This window comes from Neomonachus schauinslandi, chromosome 11, assembly GCF_002201575.2.
Source record: "Neomonachus schauinslandi chromosome 11, ASM220157v2, whole genome shotgun sequence".
Taxonomy (NCBI): Eukaryota; Metazoa; Chordata; class Mammalia; order Carnivora; family Phocidae; genus Neomonachus; species Neomonachus schauinslandi.
In genome coordinates this window covers 17,844,158-17,870,347 of record NC_058413.1, presented here as the reverse complement: position 1 = coordinate 17,870,347, position 26,190 = coordinate 17,844,158, and the positions used below count along the sequence as shown (strand labels likewise).

The following is a 26,190-nucleotide window of genomic DNA, read 5'->3' as shown; positions in this document are numbered from 1 at the left end:
AGACAATGGAGAGTTGTCTTCAATTTTTTTTTGTTGTTGTTAAAAATGATTTCCTGCAATGAATCATGGAACACTACATCAAAAACTAATGATGTAATGTATGGTGATTAACATAATAAAAAAAAAGAAAAAATGATTTCCTGCTTAGAATTTTATACCCAGTTAAAATATTATGTACGAGGTTAGAATATAGACGTTCTAAAAAAAAGACATACACAATCAAAAAGTTTTCTCTTAAGTTGTCAAAAAAAGTTTCTCTTAAGCTGTCACATGAATTTAATAGGATATTCTGGATGTCATCATAGAACAGAAGGACATTCAGTAACAAGAAAATATGAAAAAGATACGGACTTTTGTTGATAATACAGTAGAACCCCCTCTTATCTGAGGTTTTGCTCTCTGCAGTTTCAGTTACCTGCAGTGAACTGTGATCCAGAAGCAGATGATCCTCCTTCTGACATCTTGTTAGAAGGTAAATAGTAGCCTATATCATAATGCCTACATCATTCATCTTAGTGCAGCTCATCATGTGGACATTTTATCTCACATCATCACAAGAAGAAGGCTGAGTATAGTACAATAAGGTTTTGCGTGAGAGACCATATTCACATAACTTTTATTATAGTACATTAGAATTGTTCTATTTTATTATTAATGTTGTTAATCTCTTACTATGCCTAACAAATTGAACTTTATCATAGGTATGTATGTCTAGGAAAAACCATAGTATATATAAGGTGTGGTACTATCCATAGTTTCAGGCATCGTTGGGGGTCTTGGAATGTATCCCCCATGGAAAAGAGGGGACTAGTATAATCTACCAATATTTGTTCATGAATTGTGACAAACGTAAGATGTTAGCAGTAGGAAAAACTGACTTGAAATACAGAGATCCCCCTGTATTATCTTCACAGTTTTTGGTAAGTCTAAAAAACTGTTCTAAAATAAAAAGTTTATTTAAAAAATACGTTTACAAAAATGTGTCTTCATGCATCTATCCTTGGAAGGCTACTGGTGGATGTGCTCCCTAATAAGGAACTAGAACAAGATCTAGAAATAAGAGCTTCAACACAGGAGAGAGAGGCCAAGGGAATTCCCAAGGTTATGTTCTAGAACAACAGCTGTGCAGCAGAGTAGCCATTCCAAGGAGGAACAGGATAAAAGCTGGAGGGCTCTGGGAAAGTAATCTCTATGGAAAAACAAAGGAAAAAAAATTCATGGGATTGGTTGTGTGGAAAATTGTACTGAGAGGCTGTTAGGGAATGGGAGATTTATTTTTATTTTATTTTATTTTTTTAAGATTTTATTTATTTGACAGAGAGAGACACAGTGAGAGAGGGAACACAAACAGGGGGAGTGTGAAAGGGAGAAGCAGGCTTCCCGCTGAGCACGGAGCCCGATGTAGGGCTCGATCCCAGGACCCCAGGATCATGACCTGAGCCGAAGACAGACGCTTAACGACTGAGCCACTCAGGAGCACCTGGGAGAAGATTTAAAAAGAAAACTATGCAAATGGAAGAAAAAGGCAATTTGAACCACAGGAAAAGAAAAATGTTGACCAAGAAAGGAAATGTAATTATACTATATTACTTGGTTCAGTAGTGAATAATATATTTACCTAGCCACAGTAATTGTTGTATAATAAAGAATTTGGCCTTCATCCCTGGTTTCTGGTGGGGAGAATCTAACTCCTTGGAATTTCCTGAATGATAGGATTGTCTTTATTATTCATGGCAGGCCCTGATACTTTATGCCAATGAGAGGACTCATGGTGGGACTCTGGATAGCTTCAAGATGGGGGCTGGTCATGCCATAAAAACCAACCATGTGATTAGAAGATTGAAGGTCTGAGCCATGTGATAGCAGCTCAACCTTCCAACCTCTGGGAGGGAAGGGGGGTTGGAGGTTGAGTTCAGTGACATGGTCAGTGATGCAGTCAACCATGCCTTTGTAATGAAGCCCATTACAAATTCTGGACATTGAAGCTTGATGTGGCTTCCTAGTTGGTGAACACATTGGTGTGCTGTGAGGGTGAAGTGCTCTGATTCAGAGAGGGCACAGAAGCTCTGCATTTAGGACCCTCCTAGACCTTGCCCCATGTGACTATTCATTTGGTTGGTCCTGATTTGTAACCTTTATTTAAAAACTGTAATCACAAATCGTTAAGTTGTCCCGAGTCCTGTGACTTGTTTAGTGAATTGCTGAACCCGAGGAATTGTGGGAACCCTGAATTTTGTAGTCAGTCAGAATGTGGGTGCCTGTCGGGATCTCTGAACTTGCAACTGATACCCGAAGTGTGGGCAGTTTTCCTGGGGCCCATGTCCTATGGTTAGTGTCAGAATTGAGTTGCATTATTTTAATAATGTACACACTGAGTATTGACAGAGTCTTGTGATACAATTTCATTGGAAGGAGGTGGAAGATAAAGAGGGGTGGGTGTTCCATCAATTATAATAAGTAATAAAAATTGATGAAGCAGGAGATAACAGTGTGAGCACAGGATTTAGAACAAGGATGAAAATATAAGAGGGGGTGCGCCTGCATGGCTTTGTCAGTTGAGCATCTAATTCTTGGTTTCAGCTCGGGTCATGATCTCAGGGTCGAGAGATCAAGCCCCTTGTTGGGCTCAGAGCTGAGCATGGAGCCTGCTTAAGATTCTCTCTCCCTCTCCCTTTGCCCCTCCTCCCCAGTGCACACTCACTCTCTCTCCCACCCCCCAAAAGTGTAAAAAACACAAAGATCAGTTTTGCAACCTCTAATGAAATTCTGTATCTCAGTGGTGATCAATGCCTGCTAATAAAACAAGAAAGAAAGATAACCAGACATGAGCCTCCTGATGTAAATATGCATTATCACTTTTGAAGTATTCTTACCAGAAAAATCAAACTTGAATTTGATCAAGCATTGATAGGTAACCACTAGGGGACAGAAGAACATGTTACATGACATCAGGGGAATGTGATCAGCAAATGCCAGGCTGGGAAAGTAATAGGACCCAATATCTTCAACAACTAGTAGGGAAGTTGGGGGTGGGGGGAGGAAGGGAGGGAGAAGGAGTAAAGGGGAGGAGAGAGAGATGGAGGTTGAATAAATAGATATAGAAGGGTAGATGGATAGATAGACCTATAGATTAAAAGAGATTTAATAGACATTAACCAATTTTAAGTATGGAAGTTATTTAATCCTGATTTGACCAAATTACTAGAAGTTTTCTGAAACACTTGTGAAAATTTACATACTGATTAGATAATTGATGTTTGATTTGGTATTAGATAATTAGGATTTATGATTTCCAGTTTAGGAATCAGGATAATGGTATTGTGGTTATTTTAAATAACATATACTGAAATTCTTATGAAGTCATATGATGTTATTGATTTACTTAAATAATCTGAGGTGGGAGGAAGTGGGTGGAGGTGTAGTTGAAGCAAGATTAGTTAAAATCAAGTTGATAGTCTTCGAAGCTGGGTCATGGGTACATTTGGGTTTGTTATACTGTTTTTATTTTTTGATATGTTTGCCCTTTTGTGATTTGAAAAAGTGTTTTTAGGACAAATACAAGAAAATCCTACTTTACTCCATAACTTGCTTTCCATAATTTGTAAATGGTTTGGAAAATCTCATAGAGAAGTTTGAGGCACATCCCTAACAATTTGGAGGAGATGGCTATGCTCTGAATTTGTAACAAGCATCATTACAGTATTTCAGAGATAAGATACCATGATGAAGCCTGACCCATTATAATTTTCAAATGTTTCTGCTACATAAGGTTTTTGTGGGGGGCCTGGGTGGCTCAGTTGGTTAAGTGTCTGCTTTGGCTCCGGTCATGATCCCAGGGTCCTGGGATCAAGCACCGCTTCAGGTTCTCCACTCAGTGGCAAGTCTGCTTCTCCCTCTCCCTCTGTGCTCTCTCTCGCTCTCTCTCTCTCAAATAAATAAGTAAAATCTTTTTTTATTTTTTTTAAGATCTTACTTATTTATTTGACGGAGCAAGGGAGCACTAGCAGGGGGAACAGTAGAGGGAGAGGGAGAAGCAGGCTCCCCACCAAGCAGGGAGCCCAATGCAGGACTCGATCTCAGGACTCTGGGATCATGACCTGAGCCGAAGGCAGACTTTTAACCATCTGAGCCAACCAGGCGCCCCCAAATAAATAAATAAAATCTTAAAAAAAAAAAGGTTTTTGAGCTTGTAAGAGAAATGCACTTTCCCATAGAAGAAATCAATCTTACTCAATTTTTTTATTGCCCATAATTTTGAAAAATTAAGTTCATTAAGGTATAACAGATATATACTTAAATATGCATTTTTTAAGTGAATTCTTACATACTTATGCACCCAAATCAAGATACAGGATATACATCCTATACCCCAGAGGTCCCTTAATGTTCCTTCCTTGTCATCTACCCCCTCACCCACAGGTAATCAATATTCTGATTTCGTCATCGTAGATTAGTTTTACCCTTTTTTTTTTTGGCCTTCATGGATGGAATCATAACAACTTGTATGCTTTTGTGTCAGGCTTTTTTCACTCAGCATAATGTCTGGGAGATTTGTCCATGTTTTGAATATATCGGTAGTTCTTTTTTATTGCTATTTAGTATTCCATTATCTGAACATACCTCTGTTTACTTATTCTCTTGTAGATCAATGTTTGGGCATGTTTACCTATTACACATAAATAAAGCTACCATGAACATTCTTTCGATAGACATGATGCGTTCATACCTCTTGGGAATTGCTAGGTCACAGGGTAGGCATATGTTTAGTTCTGGACATAATGCCAAATAGCTTTTTTTCAAAATGATTGTATCAATTTACAGTGCCACCAGCAATGTATGAAAGTTCCAGTTGCTCCACAACCTTGTCAAGACTTGGTATTGCAGTCTTTTAAATTTTAGCCACTGTGGTGGGTATTCCATCTTAAATTTGAATCACTAGTGTTGCTTCATCTTTTACATCAAAGTATTACACAGGTCCTCTGGTGTATAACTGGTGGGTCCTAACTATGCTTGGTTCTTCATTGCAGCTCTTAACCTAAACTGTTTTTTTCTTTTCTCAGTTGTCACAGGTGGTACTGATGGAATTGGAAAATCATATGCAGAAGAGGTAGGTAATTTTCAAGATCTTTTTTTTTTTTTGTATAAAAATAAAAGAACAAATACAGGATTATCTCTTAGAGTTGCTTTGATTGTTGAAGTTAAAAACAAATACAGTGTTATATAGTACAATAGATATGCTTTATTTCTAATCAGAAACACCACGCTTGCTCAAAGACAATTTTAAAATAAATTTTTGTGCAAAAATGAGTATAAAACTTTCTATCCCAGTAAATTGGAATTGGGGAAAATGTAGCATAGTTTTATTTTATATTGTGTAATTATGGACAGTCCTTAGTTTTAAAGTCAGCTGTTTTGAACTATTTTCCAAAAGGTGGCTGTATTATTATGGAATAGTTTTATTTCCAGGCTAGTCCATGGCATCATTTTTTTAATAAGACTATAATTGACAAAAAGATATTGATGGACATGGGCAAAGGGCAACGTCATGAAAGCATAGGGACCATGTAGTTTGAGGGCCATTGTACAAAGCAGGAGCATTGGTAGTACTCTTTTAAGGCAAGCTTCCCTGCCCTCTGGTTCCGCTGAAGCACCACAGCTTATGATACTGCCCAGTTGTGATGACAATCTTGGCAGATCCACTGGATTTCTCATTCGTCATTTCCAACAGAGGATCTTTTTAAATCTTCCTTGGTTGCCAGTCTTTCAGTCTTTATGTATCCAGTCCAAAACAAAATATTTTTTAAAGCTGACTTTTAAATTATAGAAGTAATAGATACTTATGATTTTATTTCTTTATTTATGAAAGATTATTTTAGAGAAAGAGTGCGATCATGAATGGGAGGGGCAGAGGAAGAAAAAAAAGACAAACTCAAGCAGACTCTGCATGCAGGGCTCAATCTCATGACCCTAAGATCATGACCTGAGCTGAAACCAAGTTAGACACTTAACCAGCTACGCCACCCAGATGCCCCAGTACTTATGATTTTAAAAACTAAAGCAGTGTAGATGGGTACAAAATGAAAATAAAAGTTTTACTTCTTCTGAGACCCTTTGACATTTATATACTAACTTGATTCAGAAAGATAGCCCTTTGGGGGAATCCTTTTGTAAAGTCTTCATTTTGGATTGCCCATTCATTATAACTTAGGTTTATTGGTTTTTTTTAGTTGGGTTTACCATGTTATCAGGTTTTCTTAAAATGAGAATATATCTGATTTCTGTTTTTAAATGAAATGTACAGGTGTGATTCAACTGCTTGGTGTTTTTTATTGTTTCAGTTAGCGAAACATGGAATGAAGGTTGTCCTTATCAGCAGATCACAGGATAAACTGAATCAAGTTTCCAGTGAAATAAGTAAGTTTTTCACACACCCTCTTCTTTCATATTTATGAAAGGAATACAGCTAATCTAAGCTGAATGTTTTCAAGTAGGTATCTAGCACTGACGTATTTATTTATAGTTCAGAAAGCTTCTTACGTTGTTAAAAGGGATGCTTTAAAATGGGTCATCATTTTTTTTCAAATTAATATGGGACTGTTAAAATTTCCTTAAAATGTCTTTTCCTGACTCACTTAGTTGTTGTTAGGAGCCAGATTCTCTGATTATTTTATCATGTTCTACTTAAACACCTGAATTCCTTTTCTGTTGCTTTATTTCAGTATTCTTGCATTTTCTTTTCACTCTTTGACATCATTGCCTCTAAATGTAATCATATATAATTGAAGAAAAATACAGAAGGCAGTCTATCTACATACGAGAGGGAATCTTTTGAGCTTTCTTCTTAGGCAGCTATGCTTGAGACCTGAATTACTATATAGCAAAGATTCTTAACTCATGTCTAATTAACCAACCTGATGGATAAAGCAGTGCTGTCCATTTCCTTGGTAGAACACACTAACTGCTGTTCCCAGCGTGCTGACTGTTGGCGGCTGGTCAGGTTCTCAGTGTGACGCTTCTGTGCTTTTACCCCCCCCAAGTCAGCTTATTGGCTTTAAGAGTCAGCTATGTTTGTTCCCAAAGTTATGCTGAGTGCATTTATTATTTAATATTCCACACACTGATGCGGTATTTATGTAAAAAGGGGGAGTTATTTCTACAAAAACGAATTTGAATGCTCTGAAAAAAGTGAGAAAAGCAAGTTCTTTCAGAAATTGGCTGTCAAATTAGCGGTGAACAAGACAAATGTAAAATAATTGGAAAAAATGATAAGAAGTAAGAAATTTGCTCTCCGATTGTTTTGTGTATGTTGAAATTTTTGCTGCACTTTAAAAGAACTAGATCTGCAATCATAAATGATGCATTATGGGCACGGGTGAGACAGGAAAGTCTGGAATACCGGTCAGCAGATCTAAACTCAAATGTAAGGCAGGGGTCCTACCCAGAGAACTGGTGAATGAATTACACTTATGTAAGGTTTAAATTAAATAAAATGGTTACAATGTGTATTTGTCATTTTCTAGGATTCCTGCTTTAACTTCTATGAGTAGCCAACTAATAAACTGCTCCAATTCTTTCAGAGGAGAGAGGATTTCTACTGTATTTTTTTTCAGCGTTATTGAGATATCTCAATTGATATATAACATTGTGTAAGCTGAAGGCATACCACATACTATATTTTATTATTAACATTACTACCTACTATTAACATTTATATGGTGCTTTATTATTTATTTATTCCCTCACATGTATTATCCTCTTTTATCTTTCAGACATCCTTGTGAGGTATATATTTTTGTTATTGTTTCTTTCCAGGCCGTAACTGGTTCTTCTGGACAGATTACATATAAATGCACTTAATCTTTATGTAAAAAACAGATCCTTATAGATACTAATATTAAGTATGCTAAATCTTTTTTTTTTTCTTAAACCCTGTTGCTGTCATAGATCTTTACATCTTTGGCATTTAAGGATTTTAACTTTCAAGTTTTGAATTATGTAAACACAACCCTGAAGGTCCAAGACATACAGTATTTTGCAGTTTGGCTAAGGTGGGAATTTGAATGAAACCATGGCACTAATGAGCCTGAGGCAGTTAATTTAGATAGTAGTTGAACTTCATATGTTTGCCTGGATCTTAACACTGTTTCTTTCTTAGTTACTTGTGCTCATGTGTATAATTAACTCTTACTCTGTGTATAACTGATATAATTAATATATATATGTTGGGTTTGTGCATGTGTAGATAAAATTGGCTGTTAATGAAAGCATTTACTAGTTGCTGGAAGTAAAGGTTCATAGGTGAAAAATAGAACCTTTGATGAAATGGAATGTTGAATTTTGAAATGCTGTGATCTGACAAACCACCATGTTGATCCCAAGACAAGTAAAAGCTACCTCATGACAGTCTTTTAGAAAGTGCTCCAGCCTGTACCAAAAATTGCTCAACAAGCCAGAAGTATACTTTAATGATATTTGAGAATTATTCACTTGTGATAGGAGGTGACATGTGACTGTGGGCAGAGATGCCATTCTGGATAAAGACGGGATTCTGTTCAAACATTTTCATGAAGGGACAGATAGTGATGCACTGAATTGACCTTTATTATGTTTTCCTGGGCATCATATAAATTTAATGAGAAAGGTGGTATCAGCAGACCAGGTCATCAGTTCTAAGCTGAAGAAATACAAAGAGGAGATTATATACATCTGTACAGGTTTTCAGCTCAGACGTAAATCATCTCTTTGGCAGGATAGTGTTTTCATGAACATATCTATTCCAGGAGAAGGAAGGACCAGAATTTAATGTTGACAGAGACAGCCTAACTCTGTTTCTGCCTTCAGCACATCTTTATTAAATGCCTGTGCACCAGGTCCTGTCCTAGATAGTCCGCATACAGTGGTGAGCATGACAGAGGCACTCCTTGCTTTCATGGAACTTACACGCTAGTGGAGGAGACAGAGAAAAAAAACAGGTAGAAAAGCAAAAAACAAAGCAAATCAGACAAATAAATAATTGCAGTTTGTAATAGTGCCATGAAAGAAACAAATAAGGAGAGAACATGGAGAAGTTCTCATTTTGTAGCAAGGTGGTGAATTTTATGACTGACAGGGTGTTAAAGGGCCAGACTAATAACCTCTTGCCCACATAATGGCACTCCAGTTAGCCGCTGGAGCCTTAGGTGATGAGAGTATCCACTGGGCCCTCTTAGGGGGTGTAGTGGTGGAGGCGTTGTGTGTGCAGGTTGCACATGATAAATCCACTCCAGCATTTCTTAATGAGCCTTTGAATCCCTGCCTCTGCATCACGCCAGTGAAGTTGTTTCCTCCCAAACTTACTAAATGGAGGGCCGTCATGGAGTCCAAGTTGCAGTCAGCCAACCAAGTTAACTAAATCTTAGAGCCCTTTCCAGTTGTATAAGCTAAATCTCTGGTAAGTGATTCATATTTTAAAAACTATCCCAGTCTGGTATTGTATTATGTTTTCCTTGGCCTAACACTCTTAGAATCATTCTCACACAGGTTTCCTAAGTATCTGCCAATACAAATTAGCAAACTTTTGCAACTATTTTTGTGTGTCAGTTATTATCTTACGGATCTGACTTTATACTTGTTCCTCAAAGAATGCTGTGATCTTACCCTGTTATGAGTAGCAGTAAGGGATGGTCTCATTGGGTCTTGAGGAGAAGAGGAATTCTCTTGCAATTGCCCTTAGAGTTATCATGAGGTTATGCAGGTTCTTCAATCCAGGGAAAGCTAATCTCTTCTGACATAGGAGAGCAGGCTATTTCTCTTTGCACTGGCAAAGGAGGCTCAGAATAGCTCAGGGGTTCAAGATCCTTGGCATCAGTTGAGTCCACGCAGATATCCCCATCTCAAGTCTCATTCAGTGTTTTCACTTTCATACATGAGACATGGTGAGTCTGTGGAGTTCAGCTTACACATTGTAATTCTGCACCTGGCACAGTTAAATCTGATGTTAGCAAGGGGAGCCCTGTGGCTATAAAACATATAGAGGTTTTTATTAGGGCTGCCATAGAAGTTCTCTGTTCATAAATGGGAGCTGAAAGTTTAAAGACCCAAGCTTGTCATTTTCTTTCTGTAAATGCTCCAGTGTGTTCAGAAGAAGCCATGCCATACCACAATCTTTGTATTCATCATTTCTGCCCAACTCAAATGTGACAGCCACTTGGTCCCTTAAGGCACTTCTTCAGTGGATACTTTATTATAATCAGCAGCCAGCATTAATTTGATTAATGGTGATGCAACTGCATTATGGATCAAATCAAACCAATATCAAAGTCCTCTGAGGTCTGTTTTTGGGGATCCCACTCCTGATATCAATTTCTGTATCAGTCAGACTTGTGTCAAGAAACAGAAGTCAGGCAAGTTAGTTTAACTAGGCTAACTTGTCTTTTCTAATCCAGCTCTTACATTCACTCCAGGAGGTTAAACTCATCCCTCCTTCTTTCCTACGTGACTGAAAGAAGGAAAGAGGAAAGGAGGGGATTGAAAAAGAAACCACATGCCAACTGAGAAAAAACAAGGACTCTTCTGGCCTCCTGTCACCTTCTGACTCTCCACTGTCGTTATGTAAACTTGGGGATTCTGTTTCTTTAGAAGCAGTTTCTTGTGAGTGTGGAGGACAACCTACTTATCAAAGTTCTCCAGGAAAATTTTTAAAGGATTATATATAATTAATAGGGAACTAAATGTTTTGCCAACAATGGATAAGTGCCTTCTCGGGATCGACTGCTTTGATGAATTTTTGCTTCTTTGTAAGGATACCTGTCACCCATTGAATTAATACAAGCTGAGAGTCAACACATACATAATAAGCTTATTTTATTATCTTTGTTAGCCAAGACTATTAATATATTCAGTATTTTTGTCGATTTTGATTTGTCAAAGAGAAAAACTCCTAGATAATTTTTGAACTCTGAGCTAAGTTTTTACTTGCAAAAAGCACAGAGCAAAGACTAGCTTTTAGATCAACCTATTGGCTCACAGAATATAGAGATGGTGATATTTACAGTCCATATTTGTTCATGGCAGTTGGTAATTCTGATTGCATTCACTTTAATCGGCTTTGATTTAAAAAACACACATTTCTGTCTTTGATTAAAAAAAACAAGGGGCATTTGGCTTAGTCACAAGAGCATCTGACTCTTGAGTCAGAGCCCCATGTTGGGTTGTAGAGATTACTTAAATAAATAAAAGAAAAACAGATAGGGTGTTTCTCTCTTTTTGTTAATTATCTCAGGGTGTAGAGCTCTGGGATGGCCCTGTAATTCCGTGATCTCTTGAAATGTAAAGCTTTTAGAAAGGTAAGCACTGGGTGTTATTCACAAACAATGAATCATGGAACACTACATCAAAAACTAATGATGTAATGTATGGTGATTAACATAACATAATAAAAAAAAGAAATGTAAATCTTATTGGTCTGTAGTCAACGGAGGAATAGGGTTAGGTTAAAAAAAAAAATCAGTTTCACTTTTTCAAACGTTACCTCTGATTAAATCTGTATAGTTAGATGTGGATTTGACCAAATAAGTTTGTTTCACAATTTTCTGATGCACTCTCAGTAGCATTAATGTGATGCCTTGTTATATTTAGCCTGTTTCATTTACATAAGGACAACGAGGTATTAGTGAACCTTTTTACTTTCATGTTTAATGAAACTAGAACCACATGATGTTAGGATCAGAGAGTTGACATGCAGCCCCTAGAGTCTTATATGTTTTTCTGTCACTTCCGTAGTTACCAGAAATATTTTTATTGCCCCTACAGTTCACATATTCTAAGGTAAGGAACCACCAGGAACCAAAACCCAGCTGGTTTGCCTCTCCTGGTTTTGCCTGTGGTGCCTGTAATTACAGAGGTATCCTCATACTTCAAGATCTCCAAATTTGTCAATGTTTCCAGAAAGTGGCATTCTGTACTACCCATGAGACTGAGGTCCCACAAGCCACTGAGCAGGTGCCAGGACAGTTTCCGTGAAGCATTGTTTCTACATATTGGAGTGTAATTATTGTTCCTTACTAGTGGGCTTGTCATGCCTAATTAATTAAATGAGATTTACCATTAAATGAAACATTTCTGGCATGGTCATGGTTACAAATTTGTTTTATCTAATTATATCCTGGTAGGAGGAAGGATAGATTCTTATTGAGCCTATGCAAATAATTACATTGCCATGTAAGGTGAAAGAACTCAGTAAGGACATGTATACCATCTGACTACCATGCTGATTAGTTTTGCAGACAAGGCCAATCAATATGTGTGGTATTTTCTTTTTCTTTTTCTTTTTTTTAATATTATGTGTGGTATTTTCTATACATTTTCCATCTTTAAATTTACCTAAACAATTTAATAGTTTATGTTCCAGTTGCTATTGCTGCATAACAACTACCCCAAACTTATCAATGTGAAATAATAACCGTGTTAGGCACTCAAAAATTCTGCTGATCAGGAGTTTCGCCAGGACCTGGGGGGACAGTTCTTTTGCTTCTCATGGCATTACTGAGTTCCCTAACTGTGATACTCAGCTGGTGGAGAGGCTGGTTCAAAAGATTTAAGATGGCTTCTCTCACAGGGCTGGTGCCGTGGTTGGGAATGCCCGGAAAGCTGGACAGAGCTGGGACTGTTGGCCAGAGTGCCTCTGCATAGTCTCTAGCATGGCCAGATCAGGGTAGCTGGACTCCTCACAGGGTAACTGTCATCCCTCACAGTGAACGTTGCAAGACAACGAAGCATAAGCTGATGTCTTTTTGTGACCTACTCTCAGAACTCACATAGCGTTACTTTTGCTGTATTCTATTCGTCAAAGCAGACATGAGCCTGCCGAGATCCAAGGTGAGAGGAATAGACTCCACATCTTGATGGAGGAGTGATGTGGTAACATTGGAAAAGAGTGTGTGGGAAGGGAGATATTTCTGGAAAATAAAATCTGGATCTGGAAAATACAGTCAGCCACGGTTTATAAGCTATATTAAGGTTTTTCAGGGAATATTTTTCTCGATTTCTGGGGGATCAGTTGGAGCAACATACCATTCAAAGAGTGCTTCATTCCGGTTTGCCCAAGGACAGCCAGCCACAAAGGGCTGGGGGAGTAAAAAATTAAGAAGAAAGAAAAACGTTTTCTCAAAACGACTGTTAAATTTCCTTCATTGATCTCATTCAGTTGCAAAATTAATTCTTCCATTGGATCTTGGGTCAAAAACATTAAAGAGTTCTATAGATACTGACTCAGTTTCCTGGTATAATCTGTCCCATAGTCGAGCTTGGTGGCAGTGTCAGGTTACATTGGGAAGGAAGTCTGACATGGGAGTTGATTGTTTGCAGCATCCGTGACAGTCAAGAGTACTGAAACAGGCCTCCATCTACTGAGGCTATTATTCTTTATGTGTTCTTCCTAAAGACTCAGTTTTCTGACGTCCAGCTTAAGGGCCTCCAGCTTTTGGCAAACATGAAGGAAAAGTAGGAACCACCTGTTAATAAGACTGATGATCTCTGGTTCACTTATTACAGTAATTAACAGTGTCAGAACAGAATACCCTGTTTTGGTATAATACAGAGCTAATTAATGATTTCGTCAATGATTTTTCTCAGGTCATGAGCCTTATGGTGAACACTAAAGGCATTGATAAAGCTCCAGGGACTTCTATAAAGTGTTTTAAAATTGCCACCAATTAACTGTAATCTTAGATATCATTTTGTTCATAGTTGTGTGCCAGGCTGTGCACAGGAGCGTGAATATGTTTCTGTCTGTCCTGAAAAGTATACACATGTTGAACAATATTCATTATTAGTCACACCTTGGCTCTGCCCATGTTATGGGCTTGATAAACAGAGCAGCTCTCGTAAGAGAGTTGAGCTAATTAAAATAGAGAATACACTACATATCTAGTTTTTTCCTAATAGCCTCTCTGCTGAGTAGTGCTACCTAGTGGCCATCTGGGAAATACCAATGATAGTTTGGGTATAACATTTGTCTTAATCAATTTTATTATTTTTATTATTTTTTTAAAGATTTTATTTATTTATTTGACACAGAGAGAGAGACAGCTAGAGAGGGAACACAAGCAGGGGGAGTGGGAGAGGGAGAAGCAGGCCTCCCGCAGAGCAGGGTGCCTGATGCGGGGCTTGATCCCAGGACCCTGAGATCATGACCTGAGCTGAAGGCAGACGCTTAACGACTGAGCCACCCAGGCGCCCCTTTATTATTTTTAATATTGTGGCCAAATTTGTGAAGGCAGTAGCATAAAGAGTTGCCAGGAGACTAGTGGTTATAGCAAAATATAAGCATAAGTCACAGGTGCCCAAGACAAGAAATGATTAGAGTCATGGTTTAAGTGACATTATATTACATATAAGTAATTCAAATAAAACTTAGCCTTAAGAGCTTGACACAGGACCAGAGCATAGGGACCCAGCTAGATGGGATGGCAGGCGCATTCTGATCCTAAAGGAAAGGATCAGAAACATTCACAAAGGAAACGAACCATGTTCACTGAGAAACAACTGGCAGATTTAGAATTCTTGTTCAACAAGAACCCATACCCCGCTCCCAGCCTTCAGAAAGAAATGGCCTCGAAACTGGAGATACATCCCACCGTACTGCAGGTTTGGTTCAAGAACCACAGAGCAAAAGTCAAGAAAGCCAAACAACAGCAGTTAACTGGGGTGGAAGTCAAGACCAGCTCTTCCAAGAGACACACGGATGCCACTCCAGGAGCCCCCGATGGTGCCCACCCTGCTTCCCTAGTTTATACAGACCACCCCATACCTTCCTTCCAACTCAGCATATGCTCCAATTTTAAGGCTCTCCCAGACCATTCTTTTGGCCACAAAATAGTCCATTTCGGCTGCTGCCGAGATCCTAACATCTACTCCCTATGTCCGGATCATTACGGAATCCCAAATTCTTTCCACAAGCTTCACTGCTAATTCTTTGGGTTCTTCATCTCCACCAAGAACTTAGTGAGCAAAGCCAGACACAAAAGGTCACCTACTGTAACGATTTGCAATGATTCCAGATGAGAGACAGAGTCGGGATCTACGCAACATGGAGGCATTTCAGAAACGGGCTTCGTGAAAACAAAAGAAGACCCACAAGTGCCTGTGGAGTGGAATTGAGTGGCAAGAGTCGCTCAACAAACTATTGCGATGGGCATGTTTCATGTTGTAATTCGGATGGCAGGAACCTGCATGTGTAAAATCATCCAAAGACACAGAACTGTAATATTGTATAACATACACCACAAAAAAACAATCACGTGACAGGATGAAGCTTCAGCTAATGCCACGGCAGTAACCATTTTGCAATATATAAATGTATCAAATCAACACATCATACACCTTACACTTGTATCTCAGCCAAGCTGGAGACAATTTTTAAATTATATCTCAATAAATACATACAATGAGACTAAAAAAAAAAAAAAACTTAGCCTTAAGAAACAATAATTATTAGGAAATCCAGCCTTTTTAGAAACAAGAAACTTTTGTTAAAAAACGATTCAAGGGATGACAAAAGTCAATAGCAAAGCTTAAAAAGTTAACAGGCTGTTAGAAAGTGAGAGTGTTTTGGGGAGATAAAGAACCTTTGTTGGCCAGGCTGGATACTGAAGGTACAGAATAATTTTTTTACAGCTTTCTCATTACGAGAAGACTATATTATCAAAGATCAAGTTTCTTCTCAACAGCTGGTTTCAAACTATTTAATTCATAAGCTTTCTTTGTTGGTTTGAATATATTTTACACTTACTTATACATATATTTAGGTAAGTTAACACTTTCACCTGAAGCTTAAAATGTATTAACTTTATGTTCCGTTATTACATTGTAAGAAGATTCCCCTATCACAGTGACTTTGCCATCCCAATTGGGGTTTTCTTTAAGATGCCTCCTTCTTTAACTCACTGTGATATTAGTATAGTATCTTAGGGTCAATTAAGAATCATAGAAGTTATATTTAAGTTGACAGTGCAGAGCAATACAGTCATTATTGATACCAAGTTTGTCCGAGAGATGACATTTGCAAATTTTACACAGAGGACAGGAAGAGTAATTAACATCAATGATTTGCAGCATTGTCTGAAGTTTAGAAGAGCCCATCCTTTCATAAAGACACCAACTCTCATAACTTAAAATAGTTTGTGGAAGCAGTGATAATACAGCTAACTGATAAAACCTATGTAGAAAATTTAAAAGTTCAAAGAATGAAATGTTAGAAAGAAGACATATAGCCACTTTTAAAATTAAAATGGTCAAACCTGTTCTAATTTGGCCGATGTTTTACCTTAATTAGGACTTTTATGTATATCTTGGATATCTTATATAATTCTTTGTTTATTTACCAATTATTAAAAATACTTCAAAAGTTTATTAGTGCATTTAAAATTAACTATTAGTTACTAGCCAAATGTCTGTTTGAATTTTTTACTGTCATTGCTCGAGCTGGTCATTTCTGTGAGAATGAGTTTTCTGAAATTTCTAGCACATTTTAAAGCATTAGAAGTTTTGTCCTTGTCTGGTTATTCTTGAATTTTCTCTTCTCAGATTTAAGGGACCGCTGATTAGTGTCTATAAGCCACTCAGAAGAGGCTTTTTAAAATCGAAAATAGGGGCGCCTGGGTGGCTCAGTCATTAAGCGTCTGCCTTCGGCTCAGGTCATGATCCCAGGGTCCTGGGATCGAGTCCCACATCAGGCTCCCTCCTCGACGGGAAGCCTGCTTCTCCCTCTCTCACTCCCGCTGCTTGTGTTCCTGCTCTCGCTATCTCTGTCTCTGTCAAATAAATAAATAAAATCTTTAAAAAAAAATAAAAATAAAAAATAAAATAAAATCTAAAATAGTTGGTAGAAGATATTGTTCAAGTTTCCTGTATCTTCATTGATTTTTCTATTTGCTCTTATCAGTTACTGTGGCGGGGGGAGTTGAAATTTCCAACTATAATTATGGATTGTTTCTTTGTGTCTATTTTTTTTGTTATTAACAAAAATAGCATTATTACAAATAGCATTAACATTTAAGGGCATTATGTTCTCTTGATGAATTCATTCCTTTATCATTATGAAATGACCTTCTTTATTCTGGTAATGTCCTCTGCACTGAAATCAACTCTGTTCATCTTTCTTTTGGTTAGTGTTAGAATGGTATATATTTTTTTCTGTCTTTACTTTTAACCTATATGTGCTTTATATTTAAAGTGGGTTTCTTGTAGACAGCATAGATTTGGTCTTTTTAAAAAAAAATTCAATTTGATGACTTCTGCCTTTTAATTGGGGTTCTCAGACCATTTACACTTAATGTTATTGTTGATAGGATTGGGTTAAGATCTACCCATTTATTCTTTGTTTTCTATTCATCTCATCTGTTCTTTGCTCACTTTTTTTTTTTTTTCTGCATATGTTTGGATTCATAACATGTCTTTAATCATTCTATAGTATTTCCTTCCTTGGCTATTGGCTGTACATCTTTTTTCTTTGTTTTTAGTGATTGCTTTAGATTTTGCAGTGTTTATCTTTACCTTGTCACAGGCTACTGCTACTTGAAGTAGAGCATGAGAACCTGACAATATACTCCCATTCCCCACTGTTTTATTTATTTCTATATATGTTATGAATTGTATAACATTATTTTTGCCATGGTGAATTATATTTTAAAGAGAATTAAATTTATTTTTTGTTTTTTAAAGTCTTCGTTATTTATACACATTGTTATTTCTGATGCTCTTCATTCCTTTTTGTGGATACATAATTCAGTCAGGAATTTATTTTTTTCTTTCCTGTCTGAAAGACTTCCTTTTATATCTCTCATAATTCTGGTCTGCTAGTGATGAATTCTCTTTGTAAGTCTGAACAAAAACTTTTAGTTTGGAATGTATTTTTTCTGGGTATAAAATTTTAGAATGACAGATTCTTTCTTCCCCTTTCAGTACTTTACTTTGCTTCATTGTGTTCTGGCCTGTAGTCTTTTTGACAAGAAGTCTGCTGTCATTCCTATATATATATATATATATATATTTTTTTTTTTTTTTTAACCACCTTGTGTAAGTCACTTATTTTTTTTTCTTCTCTGGTTACTTTTAAGATTCATCCTTTTATTACCGGTTTTAAGGAATTTGAGTATTTTATCCCTTGGTGTACTTTTATCCATGTTTCTCTTATTTGGAGTTGACTGAGCTTAAATTTATGTGCTTATAATTTTCATTATATTTGGGAAAATTGGCACTATCAAATATTTTTTCTATCCTTCACTCTCTTTGTAGGATTTGAGTTATACATATATTATATGGATTAAAGTTGTCTCCCAACTTACTGATGTTGTCTTCTTTCATTTTCTTTTTGGGGGAGGGGTCTCTTTTCTTTTTGTGTTTCATTTTAGAGAGTGTCTATTGCTGTGCCTTCGCATTCATTAATTTTTTTTTCTCTAGTGTCTAATCTGCCATTAATCCTGTTAGTGTATTTTTTAAAAAAATCCAGACATTTGGGGGTGCCTGGGTGGCTCAGTCTGTTAAGCGTCTGCCTTCGGCTCAAGTCATGATCCCAGGGTCCTGGGATCGAGTCCCCACATTGGGCTCCCTGCTCAGTGGGGAGCCTGCTTCTCCCTCTCCCTCTGCCCCTCCTCCTACTTGTGCTCTCTCTCTCTCTCCCTCTTTCTCTCTCTTGTCAAGTAAATAAATAAAATCTTTTTTAAAAAATAAGATAATAAAAATCCAGACATTATATTTTTCTCTCAAAATGAAATTTTAGGTCATTTTTGTGTCTCCCTTATCTCTTTTAAAAATGTTCACCCTCTACGTTTTTGAACATACAGCAGCCCTTATCTGTGGGGGATATGTTCTAAGACCCCCCGCCATGGATGCCTGAAACTGTGGATAGTAAGTACTGAGCCCTGTACATACTATGTTTTTTGTTTGTTTGTTTTAAAGATTTTACCTATTTATTTGAGAGAGAGAGAATGAGAGAGAGCACATGAGAGGGGGAGGGCCAGAGGGAGAAGCAGACTCCCTGCCGAGCAGGGAGCCCGATGCGGGACTCGATCCAGGGGCTCCAGGATCATGACCTGAGCCGAAGGCAGTCGCTTAACCAACTGAGCCACCCAGGCGCCCCATACTATGTTTTTTGCTGTATATCCATCTTATGATAAAGTCTAATTGATAAATTAGGTGCAACAAGAGATTAACAACAAAAATAATAGACTAATTACAACAATATACTCTAATAAAAATTATATGAATGTTAGTCTTTCAAAATATCTTATTGTACTATACTCACCCTTCTTGTAATGATCGGAGATGATAAAATGCCTCCGGGCTGAGATGAATGACATAGGCATTGTGACCTAGCATTGGGCTACTGTTGACCTGCTGACGATTCATCAGAAGGAGGATCATCTGCTTCCAGACCATAGCTGATTGTGGCTAACTGAAACCTTGGAAAGCAATGCTGTGAGTAAGGGAGGATTACTGCATATGGTGTGTTCTTGCTCTTGTTTTATCCTGGTCTTTCTTGCTGTTAGTCTCGCTCATGCTCTTTCTGTCCACTGTATGGTAATTCTAGGGACTCTGTCTTCCCCACATGCTCAAGTCTGTTTCCTCAACTCGGGAACTATTGATCTCCGAGTTCCTCTCTCTTCCTTCTGTTCTAAAAAATCTGTAGGCAATAAGCTAGGGCAGCTGTAGGCCTCACCTCATTTGTTTCCTTCTCATGGCTATGACTGTCCTGAACACTTTATCTTGCACTGACTGAAAACTATTGTTTCATATATTTTGTCCAATTTTTTCAGTTTAAGGCAATGGAATAAATCTAGTCTCCGTTATACCATCATGGCTGGAAACAGAAGAGCCCCATACTCCCTCCTTTTTACCCTTATAGATTTCCTGGTAAATATAATTATAATCTTTGCACATGATTTCCTGGTAAATATAATTATTATCTTCGCACATGTCTATAAATGTTTGGTCTGCATTAGGCTTTTTTTTTTTTTTTTTTTTTAAGATTGTATTTGTCAGAGAGAGAGAGAGAGAGAACACAAGCAGGGGGGAGCGGCAGGCAGAGGGAGAAGCAGGCTCCCCGCTGAGCAAGGAGCCCGATGTGGGACTCGATCCCAGGATCCTGGGATCATGACCTGAGCCGAAGGCAGACGCTTAACAGACTGAGCCACCCAGGCATCCCTGCATTAGGGCTTTAAAGAAAGAGCAGGACTAAACCTTTTGGATGTTTGCCCTGGGCCTGGTATGGTTAAGGGGGATGGGTCCACTTCGCAAGTGTTATTTTGGTGACCAAAGAGCTCTTGTGAAATGGCTTGGTATTCTTAATCTTGCACAGAAAGATACTCTTGAAATTTAGTTTATGTTCCAATTTTGGCACAAGTGGTTTTCTAAGCTAATGTGGGATCCAGTTGTAAAGCTGGTGTCCAAGTAAACATTTTCACCAAAAGTGTACCTTATTGCAACTTCATTACTGTTTGTTACCAATCGTTTACTCTGCTAGAGAACAACATCTGTAATATGGGTGGATATTTTGTTAGAAATGTAGCCTACCTACCAATTAGTTGGCCCAGCCAAATTAGCATGTGTTGATCTGCATCTCCAAATAAGGCAGCTGCCGGGCTGTTGCTGTTCTACAGCTGGCGTTAGCGTTACGCGTGTGGGCGTGTAGGGAGTGTACTGTGCCATGGCCAGACACTAGCTATACCTCTTAATTAAAACATTTGCTTATGTTTGCATGGTTTCTTTAAAACAGCAAGTGGTCTTTGCAATTGGATTATTGATGGCTCAGTAACTTTTATGTAAAAAACTTTTTTTAGTTGAGGAAATGTGGGACCAAGGTGTTCTGAAATGAGTCCCATTTAAGTAGATGATTGGTGTTTCTCCTCCCACTTGAAAATTATTACTTGTTATTCTAAGTGGATAATTGTAATTGGGGTATGGACTTCAACTATAAAAGAATTCGTAGAAAGGCATATTCTTTGGATGTATTTATAAAGTTCTTCAGTACTTTTATGTAGGGATTGCTTCCCTTTTCATCATGGGAAGTACTTTGAAAGTTTGATGGAAAAGGTTCACTTTAACTTGATTTTTCCGTCAAGTAAAGTTATATATTTTCTTGTCAATTATCTACTTTTTTTAATCTTTTTTTTTTTTTTAAAGATTTTATTTATTTATTTGACAGAGAGAGAGACAGTGAGAGAGGGAACACAAGCAGGGGGAGTGGGAGAGGGAGAAGCAGGCTTCCTGCTGAGCAGGGAGCCCAATGCAGGGCTCGATCCCAGCACCCTGGGATCATGACCTGAGCCGAAGGCAGATGCTTAACGACTGAGCCACCCAGGCGCCCCAATTATCCACTGTTTTAATAGTCTTGTTTTATCATTACTTCTTAAATGCAGAGTTTATGTTACATGCTACTCTTTAACTATAAATTTCTAGCTACTAAGTACTAATTTAAATGACTTAGTGCTATATCTAATACTAAAATGAAAGGGAAGATGAGTCCATTAAAAGCGACAAGAAATATCATAAATTTTGAATTGTTTTATTTCTTCACTGTTAAGAAAAACCAATAGAATTAATATCTAATGACAACAGGCTAATAGCAATAAAGAATGTTGATGTCGAATCAGCTTTCATTGTGTTTCCATTCTGTTTAATGCTGTAGTGATGTGTAAAATCTAAAATGTAATCACTCTTCAATAACTGATAAGCCACAAAATGTAAGTATATTCATTTTTTGGGAACACTTAGTAGAATCATGTTTAGGTATGCGTAGTTTAGAAAACATAACCCACATGATTTTAAAGGTCATTCCTGTTTAGGAACTACTGATAGACTAAACCCCTCACTTTTTAAATATGGAAACTAAGTCTGAGAAACCAAGTCCTATCTAGTTAATGACTGAAGTGGGGAGAGTCTTCGGCTTCTTGTGCTATGTTCTTCATTACCCCTCTGCTCTGAATTTGTGCTTTAAATATTGTAGCTGGGGAACTAAGTGATAATTTGCGGGGCCAAAACATATGTTTCGCCAAAACATAATATCACAGTTACATAGCGTCAAGAGTTTAAAAAACAAACTAAACTCAACTTGCATCGTGACTGTGTTTGAATGCAGGTACCTATTATAGTTATTATCATTGGATCAATTTTAGGATATGTGAGCATTTTTACTAAAATGGACATATTTGTTCCTTTTCATTTTTTAAAAAATTTTTGAAAAACTTTTTAGTTGACATGCAATGTTACATTAGTTTCAGGTGTAAAACATAGTGATTCACATCTCTATACATTATGATATGTTTACCACAAGTGTAGCTTCCTTCTGTCACCATACAACACTATTACAATATCATGGACTGTATTCCCTATGCTGTACCTTTATTCCCATGATTTACTCATTTCATAACTGGAAGCCTGTATCTCCCACTCCCCTTCACTCATTTGCCTATCCTTCCATGACTTTTCCTTCTGGCAACCATCGGTTTGTTCTCTATATTTATAAGATTGATTCTATTTTTTTGTTTATTCCTTTACTTTGTTTTTTAGATTCCACAGATAAGTGCAATCACATAGTACTTGTCTTTCTCAGTCTGACTTACTTCACTTAGTATAATATCCTTAGGTCCATCCATGTTGTTGCAAATGGCAAGATTTCATACCTTTTTATGGCTGTGTAGTATTCAGTGTGTGTGTACCACATCTTCTTATCCATTCATCTTTTGATGAACTCTTAAGTTGCTTCCATATCTTGGCTGTTGTAAATAATGCTGCAATAAACATAGGGGTACCTGTATCCCTTTGAATTAGTGTTTTCATATTCTTTGGGTAAATACCCAGAGATATAATTACTGGATCATAGGGTAGTTCTATTTTTAATTTTTTGAGGAACCTCCATATTGTTTTCTACAGCAGCTGCACCTGTTTACATTCCCACTTGTGGTTTTGATTTGCATTTCCCTGATGATTAGTGATGCTGAGCATCTTTCCATGTGTCTGTTGGCCATCCATATGTCTTCTTTGGAAAATATCTGTTCAGGTCCTCTGCCCATTTTTTTTCAATTTAAATTTTAGGTAGTTAACATACAGTGCACTATTGGTTTCTGGAGTAGAATTCAGTGATTCATCACTTACATACAGCACCCAGTGCTCATCATAACAAGTGCCCTCCATAATACCTGTCACCCATCTAGCCCATCCCCCACCCACATCCCTCCATCAACCCTCAGCTTGTTCTCTATTGTTTGTTTGTTTTTTTAAAGATTTTATTTATTTATTTGACAGAGAGAGACACAGTGAGAGAGGGAACACAAGCAGGGGCAGTGGGAGAAGGAGAAGCAGGCTTCCCATGGAGCAGGGAGCCTGATGTGGGGCTCGATCCCAGGACCTGGGATCATGACCAGAGCCGAAGGCAGACGCTTAATGACTGAGCCACCCAGGCGCCCCGAGCTTGTTTTCTATTGTTAAGAGTCTCTTATGGCTTGTTTCCCTCTCTCCTTTTTTTTTTCTTTTCCCCCTTCCCATATATTTATCTATTTTCTTTCTTAAATTCCACATATGAATAAGATTATATGGTATTTGTCTTTCTCTGACTTATTTCACTTAGCAAAATACACTCTAGCACCATCCATGTCATTACAAATGGCAAGATTTCCTTCTTTTTGATGGCTGAGTAATATTCATCTCTGTGTGTGTGTCTGTCTGTCTGTCTGTGTGTGTATGTCACATCTTCTTTATCCATTCATCAGTTGATGGACATTTTGGCTCTCTCCATAGTTTGGCTATTGTTGATAATGCTGCTATAAACATCATGGTGCATGTATCCCTTCAAATCTGTATTTTTATATCCTTTGGGTAAATACCTAGAAGTGCAATTGCTGGATCATAGGGTAGTTTTATTTTTAATATTTTGAGGAACCTCCATGCTGTTCTCCAGAATGGCTGCACCAGTTTGCATTCCCACCAACAGGGCAAGAGGGTCCCCCTTTCTCTGCACCCTTGCCAATACCTGTTGCATTCGATACACCAATAACAAAGCAGCAGAAAAAGAAATCAAGGAATCGATCCCATTTGCAATTGCACCAAAAACAATAAGATACCTAGGAATAAATCTAACTAAAGAAGTAAAAGATCTATACTCTGAAAACTATAGAATACTTATGAAAGGAATTGAAGAGGACACAAAGAAATGGAAAAGCATTCCATGCTCATGGATTGGAAGAACATTGTTAAAATGTTTATACTACCCAAAGTAATCTATACATCTAATGGCAATCCCCATCAAAATACCACCAGCATTTTTCATAGAGCTAGAACAAACAATCCTAAAAGTTGTGTGGAACCACAAAAGACCCTGAATAGCCAAAGCAATTCTGAAAAATAAAAACAAAACTGGAGGCATCACAATTTTGGATATCAAGGTATATTACAAAGCTGTAGTCATCAAGACAGTATGGTATTGGCACAAAAACCCACACATAGATCAGTGGAACAGAATAGAAAACCCAGAAATGGACCCACAACTATATGGTCGACTAATCTTTGACAAAGCAGGAAAGAATATCTGATGGAAAAAAAGCCTCTTCAACAAATGGTGATGGGAAAACTGGACATGCAGAAGGATGAAACTGGACCACTTTCTTAATACCATACACAGAAATAAATTCAAAATGGATGAAAGACCTTAACGTGAGACAGGAAACCATGAAAATCCTAGAGGAAAACACAGGCAGCAACCTCTTCAACCTCGGCCATAGCAACTTATTACTAGACATGTCATTGGAGGCAAGGGATACCAAAGGAAAAATGAACTATTGGGACTTCATCAAGATAAAAAGCTTCTGCACAGCAGAGGAAACAGTAAAGAAAACTAAAAGGCAGCCTAATGAATGGGAGAAAATATTTGCAAATGACATATCTGATAAAGGGTATCCAAAATCTACAAAGAACTTATCAAACTCAACACCCAAAAAACAAATAACCCAGTTAAGAAATGGGCAGAAGACCTGAATAGACACTTTTCCAAAAAAGACATCCAGATGGCTAACAGACACATGAAAAGATGCTCAGCAGCACTCATCATCAGGGAAATACAAATCAAAAGCATGATGAGATACCATCTCACACCTGTCAGGATGGCTAAAATTCCTTTTCGTTTTTAAAGAAACAGCCATGTCCAACTGGATATTTAGGGATGACTTTGCATTAGTAAAACCCTAACGTAACTACATAAAATGGTTAATTTTACTAAAATGAGTTTTTATTAACAAATACTCTTCCAGTAATATTTGAGAGATTTCCTGTAATAAGTGATGAAATAAACACCCATTGTTGCTTCTTAGAACAAGTATGAGGACAAGCTGGCGAGGTTCCCCAAGATCCCGCAGTAGGGTAAAGCTGACCTTCAGTTGCAGGCGTCAGCTGCACGTCTAGTTCTGCTTCTACTGCTACGTGGTATTTCTTCTGCTATTTCTAATTATTCACCCCCTTTCCCACAGGTTATCCTTTATGGTATTAATCCAGAACCCAAGATGCCTTGAGTGTGTGCCTTGTTTTTCAGTCTTGAATTGCTCAGAGTCGTGTTTTTGGCTCCCATTTCTGAATTGCATGGGGGACAGAAAATTCTGGAAAGCCTTTATTCATCCTTTGTGTGTCTTTTAGGACTGGTTTGTGAGGCTGGATGTTGGACCACTAGCAAGGTAGACGACACCCTCGTAGGTGGGACTCCAGCTTTCCTACTGCTACAGTGTTGGCCACTCTGCTTTGATCAGTTTTGTACATTGAGTTTTGCATCCTTTGGATAAAAGGGCCTATTGCAGCAAAGTTTGAGAACCATTGCTATAGATAACTCCCCACACCTTCTTGGTCAGTCCTTATTGTGTCCTTGTAACAAAGGACCTGTTTTACTGTGTCTCCATACGCCTAGACTTCCATCCTCCTCACAGAAAGAAATACCTTCTCTAGGAGCCAACCTTTTGCTGGTATCTTGATTACCAATCTCTTACTGGTTCCTTAAGGACTTGTTCCCACAGCATTTCTCTCCTCTGATGTCTCTAACAGATACCCTTTAGACAGGTTTTTTTTTGGCCTGATTTTTGTTTTAAAGATCAGCAGATTTCACTTAATCACATAAATCATAATTTATGTCTTCTTTTGAAAATCCAAATGATCTGTTAACCCTGGACCCAGCATTCC

At 37.7% G+C, this 26,190-nt stretch overlaps 1 protein-coding gene across 1 annotated transcript in view; it reads left to right on the top strand.

The window, feature by feature from the left end:
* The window catches only part of HSD17B12 (hydroxysteroid 17-beta dehydrogenase 12), a 160,171-nt gene that overhangs the window by 53,527 nt on the left and 80,454 nt on the right, over positions 1-26,190 (top strand). The window contains exons 2-3 of the mRNA XM_021685385.1: positions 5,061-5,107; positions 6,339-6,414. Coding sequence (XP_021541060.1) covers positions 5,061-5,107; positions 6,339-6,414 — 123 coding nt within the window. The remainder of the gene's footprint in view (positions 1-5,060; positions 5,108-6,338; positions 6,415-26,190) is intronic.